We start from the raw sequence: 8,694 nt of genomic DNA, 5'->3' as shown, positions 1-8,694 counted from the left end.
GTCAGAAACGAAGACCCAGGTTGATGGGGGACAATATGCCGACTCTGTAAACCCGTCAGAGGCGGCTATAAAGCACCGCGAAGGGATTATATAAATGCTATTGTTATTGTAGACCATCGTAGCCCGAGGGCGCCAGGTTGGAGATGGAGCGGAGGCGCGAGGCTACGGTCACGCCCTCTTTTTGGCGTGCATGGGGAGGGGGCGTGGCTTCCACGGCCCGGCCGGCCCGCGTCGGTGACGTTCCGTCCGCCCCGCCCCCGCCACGTTCCGGGCGCGCCCCGCGCGTGCGCAGAGCCTAAGCCGGTGACGGCGGCGGCGGCGGCGCTGGCGCTGCCGGGATGGCGTTCACACTGTACTCGTTGCTGCAGGCCGCGCTGCTCTTCGTCAACGCCATTGCGGTGCTGCACGAGGAGCGCTTCCTCCGCAGGAGTGAGTCGGCTGCAAAGCCCCCTGGGAGGGGAGGGAGGGAGGGGGTTCCTCCGAGCGGGGCGACTGGGGTGGGGAATGCCGGAAGTCCTCGAGTTACGACCACAATGGAGCCCCCAGGTTTATGTTGCTAAGACATGGATTCAGGGAGTCTTTGCCCCGTTTTGTGACCTGCTGTTAAGTGAATCGTTGCATTTGTTTGGTGAGTCACATGGTAAGCTGAGTGTGGCTCCCTCATTGACTTCGCTGGCCAGAAGGTCACAAACGGGGATGACATAAGCCGGGGACACTGCAACCGTCGTAAATATGAGTCAGTGGCCAAGCCTCTGAATTTGGATCATGTGACCATGGGGATTCCAGGGTCATGTGATTTCCCCTTCTGACAAGCAAAGGCCATGATGGGGAAGCCAGAGTCACTTAACAGCTGGGTTGCTAACTTATGAGCTGCAGTTGTTCAGTGAATCACTGCAGTTGCTAAGTGAGTAGCATGGTCGTAAAGTGAATCTGGCTTCCCCATGGACTTTGCTTGCCAGAAGGTCGCAAACGGGGATGACATAAGCCCAGGACACTGCAACCGTCGTAAATATGAGTCAGTGGCCAAGCCTCTGAATTTGGATCATGTGACCATGGGGATTCCAGGGTCATGTGATTCCCCTTCTGACAAGCAAAGGCCATGATGGGGAAGCCAGAGTCACTGAACAGCTGGGATGCTAACTTATGAGCTGCAGTTGTTCAGTGAATCACTGCAGTTGCTAAGTGAGTAGCACGGTCGTAAAGTGAATCTGGCTCCCCCATGGACTTTGCTTGCCAGAAGGTCGCAAACGGGGATGACATAAGCCCGGGACACTGCAACCGTCGTAAATATGAGTCAGTGGCCAAGCCTCTGAATTTGGATCATGTGACCATGGGGATTCTGGGCTCGTGTGATCCCCTTTTGCAATCTTCTGACAAGCAAAAGTTGATAGGGAAGCCAGATTCACTTACGGTAACCCTGTTATACCAACTTAACCCCTGTATGTGGAATATGCATAATGGTTATCCTTTGAGACCTGAATATCTGTATTATGTAAGAACTCTTTTAACACTTAAAATGATTCCTAGGTAGGGTAATGAAACAACTACCAGAAAACCACCAAGGAATCCACCCTGAGCTGCAAATATTCTCGTCTGTTGGTGCAAGCTACAACGTTGTGCAAACTGAATGTTGTGCAAACAGCTGAACTGTTTGGCGACAGTCTCTCACTACTGCACCTGCACTCTCTGAACTTTCAGGTTGCCAAGCAACCACATTTTGACCACATGACCGGAGTTCTGAAGCGACTGTGTGAGGACCAGTTGTAAATCACTTTTTTCGCTATAATTAAATGAAGGATGTGTAAGTCGTGGAATAGTTGTATTGGCTAGTTCCCACTAACACGCAGTCCTCGAATTAGCAATAGTTAGCAATAGTTAGACTTATATACCGCTTCATAGGGCTTTCAGCCCTCTCTAAGCGGTTCACAGAGTCAGCATATTGCCCCCAACAATCCGGGTCCTCATTTTACCCACCTCGGAAGGATGGAAGGCTGAGTCAACCTTGAGCCGGTGAGATTTGAACAGCTGAACTGCTGAACTGCAGTCAGCTGAAGTAGCCTGCAGTGCTGCATTTAACCACTGCGCCACTTCGGCTCATTTTGTGACCGCTCAAAGTTATAACAGCACTGAAAAAAGTGACTTACCACTGTTTTTCACACTTGTGACCATTGCAGCATCCCCATGGCCACGGGATCAAAATTCAGACGCTTGACTCATATTTATGACGGTTTCTCTTGACTTGGGGTCGTATGAACTACCTTTTGCGACCTTCTCCCAAGCAAAACCAATGGGGGAACCAGATTCACTTAAGCAACCATGTTACCGACTTAACAACTGCAGTGATTCACTTAACAAACGGTGGCAAGAAAGGTTGGGAAAATGGGACAAAATCTACTTAACAAATGTCTCACTTAGCAACAGAAAGGTTGGGCTCAATTGCAACCGTAAGTCAAGGACTACCTGTATCTTTAAGTTTGTAGTCAGGTTCAATTCCCATCCATTTTCTGGGATGCTGTAGAGATGTGGTAGAACTGGAGTCCATGTCATCATGTTGACTGGTGGTGATGGCTGTGACTTAGTCCAGAGGCTTCCCAAGAGCACTAAAGCCATGAAAAGGTGATCCTGATAAAGAAACCTTCATTGGTCTTCCCACCTTCGTTACTGAAGGAATACTAAAATACGAATGGAATGGAAATAGAATGGAATGGAGAACAATGTAGAAGGGAAGGGAGAATAGAATACAGAATAGAGTAGAGCAGAACAGAACAGAGAACAATGTAGAAGAGAATAGAGAAGAAGAGAACAGAACAACACAATATAGAAGAGAGAATAGAATACAGAATAGAGTAGAAAATAGAATAAAATGCAGAATAGAGTACAGTAGAATAGAATAGAATAGAGAACAATGTAGGAGAGGAGAGAATAGAATACAGAATAGAGTACTGTAGAATAGAATAGAGAACAATGTAGAATGGAGAATAGAATAGAAACAAAATGGAATGGAATAGAGAACAATGTAGAAGAGGAGAAAATAGAATAGAATAGAGAACAATGTAGGAGAGGAGAGAATAGAATACAGAATAGAGTACTGTACAATAGAATAGAGAACAATGTAGAATGGAGAATAGAAACAGAATGGAATGGAATAGAGAACAATGTAGAAGAGGAGAAAATAGAATAGAATAGAGAACAATGTAGGAAAGAAGGGAATACCGAATAGAGTAGAGAATAGAATAGAGAACAATGCAGAAGAGAATAGAATACAGAACAGAATAAAATACAGAACAGAAAAGAATAGATTGGATTGGATTTATTATATTTCTATGCTACCCTATTCCCAGAAGGGACTCAGGGCGGCTCACAACCAAGTCAGGGCAGGGGTGGGTGGGTGTACAAATAGGAAAAAGAACACGAACAAAACAATACCACAATTTAAAACACACAACAAGCATACCATTCGAGGGGGGACAAAAACTCATTAGCCCCAGGCCTGTCAGAACAGCCAGGTTTTAAGGGCTTTGCGGAAGGCCTGGAGGGTGGTGAGGAATAGAGAAGAAGAATTGAGAATTGAATTGCATTCTTTATTGACCAAGTGTGATTGAACGCACAAGGAATTTGTCTCCGGTGCATAATCTCACAGTGTACATATAAACAGCAAGTAATAGATCATAGGTTATCATCATAGTTACAATCGTTAATCACAAAGTTACAAATAACAATTGATAAATCATAAGAAACCAATAGAAAATAGTAGGAAATCTGAGATGACAAAAGATTAGAAATGGGACAGTGCTGGGGGACTTAAGCGTTGTTATTAAATAAATAGTGTTTTAGTATATAAAATTTTAAACTGTATAAACCAGCCTTCTTTAGAATATTAAAATTCTGAAGTAAAGTCATATACTAGCAATTACTACTACTGTGCTTGAGATTTAACAGCTTTCTGATATCAGATTTAAGCAGTGGGGCTTCTCAATAATGATGGGATCATTTGGTATTTTAATTTTCTCTGATCAGTTTTCCATGAAGAACTAATTTTCTGATTCCTGGAAATTCTGCTCTTTGGCCATTATAAATGTTCTAGTTCGTTTCATGTGCTCATTTCTGTTCATTTTGTTCGTTCCTCTGACGTTTAAAGAAAGAATTAGGAGTTTGCCTATTCATTAGGTTTGGGTTTGAGATGGGCCTTTCCTTCTAAGAGGGATTATCGATTTGTATCGCTGATTATTTATCTTGCATTCGCTTTAACCCAAAATAAAAACTTCTCCATACAGTTGGCTGGGGAACAGATCAGGGTATCGGAGGATTTGGGGAAGAGCCTGGAATTAAAGGACAGTTAATGAATCTGATCCGATCAGTACGGACGGTTATGAGAGGTAAGATTGACATAATACTATCGGTGCAAAACAGTTGAGAATTAAATTCCTTCCCAAATATAGGTAGTCCTCGGCTTACAGCCATTCGTTCAGTGGCCATTCGAAGTTGTAACGGCACTGGGAAATTCATTTCAGCATCCCCATGGTCACATGATCAGTATTGAGATGCTTGACAACCAGTTCATATTTATGACACTTGCAGTGTCCCAAGCGCAATGGGGAAGCCATATTCACTTAACAATTGTGGCCAGAAAGCCTGTAAAATGGAGCAAAACTCACTTAACAACTGGGAGCTTCATCACTTGAGACTTCCAGGAAGAGATTGGACTACCATTTGTCAGAAATGGTATAGGGTCTCCTGCTTGAGCGGGGGGTTGGACTAGATGACCTGTAATGTCCCTTCCAACTCTGTTAATCTGTTAAATTTGGGGCTCACTTGTGATTGTCAATCAAGGACCACCTATAATATAATTTTTTTCCTCATTCCTTTGAATCTGTCTTGACGCCTGAGAACGGCCAGGACAAATCCATGCAATTTTCTTGGAAGTATTTTTTTGGAAAGCCAGCTTTCCTAAGGCAGGACTAGAACTCACAGCCTTCCTAATTCTAGCCCAGTGACTTTAACAGCGACACCAAACTGGCTTTCCCCAAACACCTCGGTATTAACTAAATGTTAATGCTCTGCTAACATTTACCAGGCTAATTTCGAACGGCTATATATTAATGGCATATTTGATAGCACTAATGCATCTAATCTTATGATCTTATATCTAATGACCTCCATTCCAAAGAATGGAGCAGATCTTTAGCAAAGACGTATGTTATTATTCCTAAGCTCTTTACCAGTGAGGAAATTCATATATTTTTTTACTGCTGGTTCTGTGGGCGTAGCTTGGTGGGCATGGCAGGGGAAGGATACTGCAAAACCTCCATTCCCACCCCACTCTGTAGCCAGCCAGAGATGGTATTTGCCGGTTCTCCAAACTACTCAAAATTTCCACTACCGGTTCTCCAGAACCTGCTGAATTTCACCCCTGTTCTATACCTTTTTTTTAGAAGAAATTTGATGGAGCATCAATGCTTCCCTGTCTCCAGATCTCTAAATTTTAGTCAAAGAGCTCTCCTTTTTCTAAAGAATAAAAGATTCTCTAACCATTACATCCTTCATGGCCAAATCTGTTTTAAGGACTTATTCCAGCATGCAGTAAATATAATAATGTTGGATTTTAGACAGCTTTTGCTTTGCTACTCAGAAAGCGTGTCTTGTGTGGATAAGTGCATGATATCATAATGCAGTGTATATTAACTATATACCACAATAATAGTGTCATGTTCCACTAAAGCCAAAGATGCTGCTTCAAGAAGCAACGGGACTTTCTTTGTTTTTCCTTGAAGAAGTTTCCCTTCTCATCCAAGAAGCTCAGTCCTGAACTGAAGAAGCTTTTGGGATGAGAAGGGAAATGTCTTAAGACTGGATTATAATCCTCACGACTGGATTATTGTAATGCGCTCTACATGGGGCTGCCCTTGAAGAGTGTTCGAAGACTCCAATTAGTCCAGAATGCAGCCGCGCGAGCGATTGTGGGTGCACCAAGGTACACCCACGTTACACCTATCCTCCGCGAGCTGCACTGGCTACCTATTAGTCTCCGAATGCACTTCAAGGTGCTGGTCGCTACCTATAAAGCCCTACATGGCATCGGACCTGGGTACCTGAGAGACCGCCTCCTGCCGATTACCTCTCTCAGACCAATTAGATCGCACAGGTTGGGTCTCCTCCGGATTCCATCTGCCAGCCAATGTCGGCTGGCGACTCCCCCGGGGGAGGGCCTTCTCTGTTGCAGCTCCGGTCCTCTGGAACGAGCTCCCTGTTGAGATCCGGATCCTTACTACCCTCCCGGCCTTCCGCAAAGCCACCAAGTCCTGGCTGTTCCAGCAGGCTGGAGGTTTATGGTTTTATGGTTTTATTGGGATTTATATGCCGCCCTTTTCCCTGAGGGGACTCAGGGCGGCTTACAACCACAGGGGAGGGGGGTGCAAGGTCAAAAACAAAACAATATGTGCACAAAGAAAAAATAATAAAACACAACTTTCATTCAGCGATCAAACACTCGGGCGGGTAATTGGAAACCTATCCCCAGGCCTGCTGGGAGAGCCAGATCTTGAGGGCAGCGCGGAAGGTCTGGATAGTGGTGAGGGTACGGATCTCCATGGAGGGGGGGGGCTGAGAAGCATTTACCTCCACGGAAATTGTGAATGTTGGTTTTGTTTTTAATATGTTCTCTTTGTCTCGTTCCCCCCTTTCCCTTGTCTTTTGTGAGCCGCCCGGAGTCCTCCGGGAGTGGGCGGCATACAAGACAAATAAATAAATAAATAAATAAATAAATAAATAAATAAATAAATAAATAAATAAATAAATGTCTTCAAGGGGGGGGAGTCCAGTTGCCACTTGAGGAAGCCTCTTTGGGACAACCACAACTTGACTGAGAATCTCCGTAGACATTTAGCTGGGCACTAAACTTTTCAAAATAGAAAAATTATTCTTCAACTTTGAAACACGACCTTGGTACTTTTAGCAGCTGTTGCATATATATATATCATGTATATATATATTTTGTCGTTTACATGATTTAGCTCCCATTAAGCTGGGTGCTTGTATGTATGTTTAAAAAGCAAGAAAGAATATAAGCACAGATAGTTTATCCTTAGAAAGATAAACCACAAAGGTAATCCTCAATTTAGCAACCACGCATTTAGCAACAGTTCAAAGCTAAAAGAGCACTGGAAAAAAAAAGTGATTTATGACCGATCCTCACATTTATGACTGTTGCAAACATCCCCACAGTGAGATGATCCAAATCCAGGCACTTGGCAACTAGCATGTATTTGCGGTGACTGCGGTAGCACAGGGTCAAAAGCAATTTAGAAATACTTTTTTTTTTTTGGAAACAAACTTTGTCCTGGACCGTTTCCTTCAAGTGATATTCTTGTCCTATTAAGTTGTGTTCCAAAAATTATCAAAACCACAAAGAAATGGAGCGAGAGAAATTGTGGGTTTCTCTCCCCCCCTCCCCTTAGCTATTCTTTTGAGTTTAACACAAGTTATGGCTAACCTTTTCTGGACTGAGTGTATTTGTATTTATTTGTCTTGTATGCCGCCCACTCCCGAAGGACTCCGGGCAGCTCACAATAGACAAGGGAAGGGGGAAGACTAGACAAAGACAACACTTTAAAAACAAAACCGCAACATTCACAATTTCCGCGGGGCTGGATGTTTCACAGCCCCCCCCCCCCCCCCCGGCCTACTGGAGCAGCCAGGACTTGGTGGTTTTGCGGAAAGCCGGGAGGGTCGTAAGGGTCCGGATCTCGACAGGGAGATCATTCCAGAGGGCTGGAGCTACAACAGAGAAGGCTCTCCCCCGGGGGGTGGCCAGCCGACATTGGCTGGCGGATGGAATCTGGAGGAGACCTAACCTGTGAGATCTGATCGGTCTATGGGAGGTAATCGGCAGGAGGCGGTCTCTCAGGTACCCAGGTCCGATGCCATGTAGGGCTTTATAGGTGTCCAAAGCATATGTGCCTGAATCCCCAAAATCCCCCGTGCACAAGCGCCCTGGCCCATGCGTGTATCTCCCCTCCACACCCCCCACCCCCCATGTGCGGTAGAGACCTGACAACCAGCTGGCCAGTGGAAGGTGTGAACGGGGGCAACAGCTCACGTGCCCACAGAGAGGGCGTTGCGCGCCACCTGTGGCTCGTGTGCCCCAGGTTCGCCAATAGGCTGTTGTTTGAAATGACGCTTTTCTTTTCTTTTTTTTGTACCAGTGCCATTAATTGGAGTGAACACAGTGACGATTGTGCTGTTGTTATTATTTGGTTGAAATTGTCTTCGGAAAATCTGGATAGCGTCTAAAGCAAGCAAGACTGCAGACCGATTTGCACGTGGGATCCAATCTGAGAGAGCTGCTGAAGAAGCTGCATATTTGTCTCAAATAAAGATGCCGTTTTCTATTTATTGTATTGCTTAATATGCACTCCGTTTCATTAAATCCAATAATTAAATGGAACCAGTTTTTCCCGCACTCTACGTGTTGTGGCAATGGTCTAAAGGTGCTGTTCTTACATTCCCGCCATGAGCCGCGGTGGCGCAGTGGTTAGAGGGCAGTACTGCAGGCTACTTCAGCTGACTGCCAGCTGACTGCAATTTGCAGTTCGAATCCCACCAGGCTCAAGGTTGACTCAGCCTTCCATCCTTCCGAGGTGGGTCAAATAAGGATTGTTGGGGTCCTTATGCTGACTCTGTAAACAGTTTAGAGAG

The 8,694-nt window shown here is 45.0% G+C and overlaps 1 protein-coding gene across 1 annotated transcript; it reads left to right on the top strand.

The window, feature by feature from the left end:
- The first annotated feature begins 271 nt into the window (after positions 1-271).
- Positions 272-8,458, top strand: IER3IP1 (immediate early response 3 interacting protein 1). The gene is made up of 3 exons (XM_087715306.1): positions 272-429; positions 4,275-4,376; positions 8,202-8,458. The coding sequence occupies exons 1-3, from the start codon at positions 339-341 to the stop codon at positions 8,255-8,257; spliced, it is 249 nt and encodes an 82-aa protein (XP_087571432.1). The 5' UTR covers positions 272-338; the 3' UTR covers positions 8,258-8,458.
- Positions 8,459-8,694: the final 236 nt, after the last annotated feature.

This window comes from Thamnophis sirtalis, unplaced genomic scaffold (assembly GCF_051295495.1).
Source record: "Thamnophis sirtalis isolate CommonGarterSnake01/CBP01778 unplaced genomic scaffold, rThaSir2_p1.2 scaffold_5, whole genome shotgun sequence".
Lineage (NCBI taxonomy): Eukaryota > Metazoa > Chordata > Lepidosauria > Squamata > Natricidae > Thamnophis > Thamnophis sirtalis.
The sequence above is the reverse complement of the archived record's forward strand: the minus strand, read 5'-3'. Positions and strand labels throughout refer to the sequence as shown.

Coding starts and splice junctions, on each gene's coding strand:
- IER3IP1 (XM_087715306.1), top strand. CDS start 339: ATGGCGTTCACACTGTACTCGTTGCTGCAGGCCGCGCTGCTCTTCGTC. Junction 430..4,274: donor GGAGCGCTTCCTCCGCAGGA/GTGAGTCGGCTG, acceptor TTCTCCATACAG/TTGGCTGGGGAACAGATCAG. Junction 4,377..8,201: donor AGTACGGACGGTTATGAGAG/GTAAGATTGACA, acceptor TTTTTGTACCAG/TGCCATTAATTGGAGTGAAC.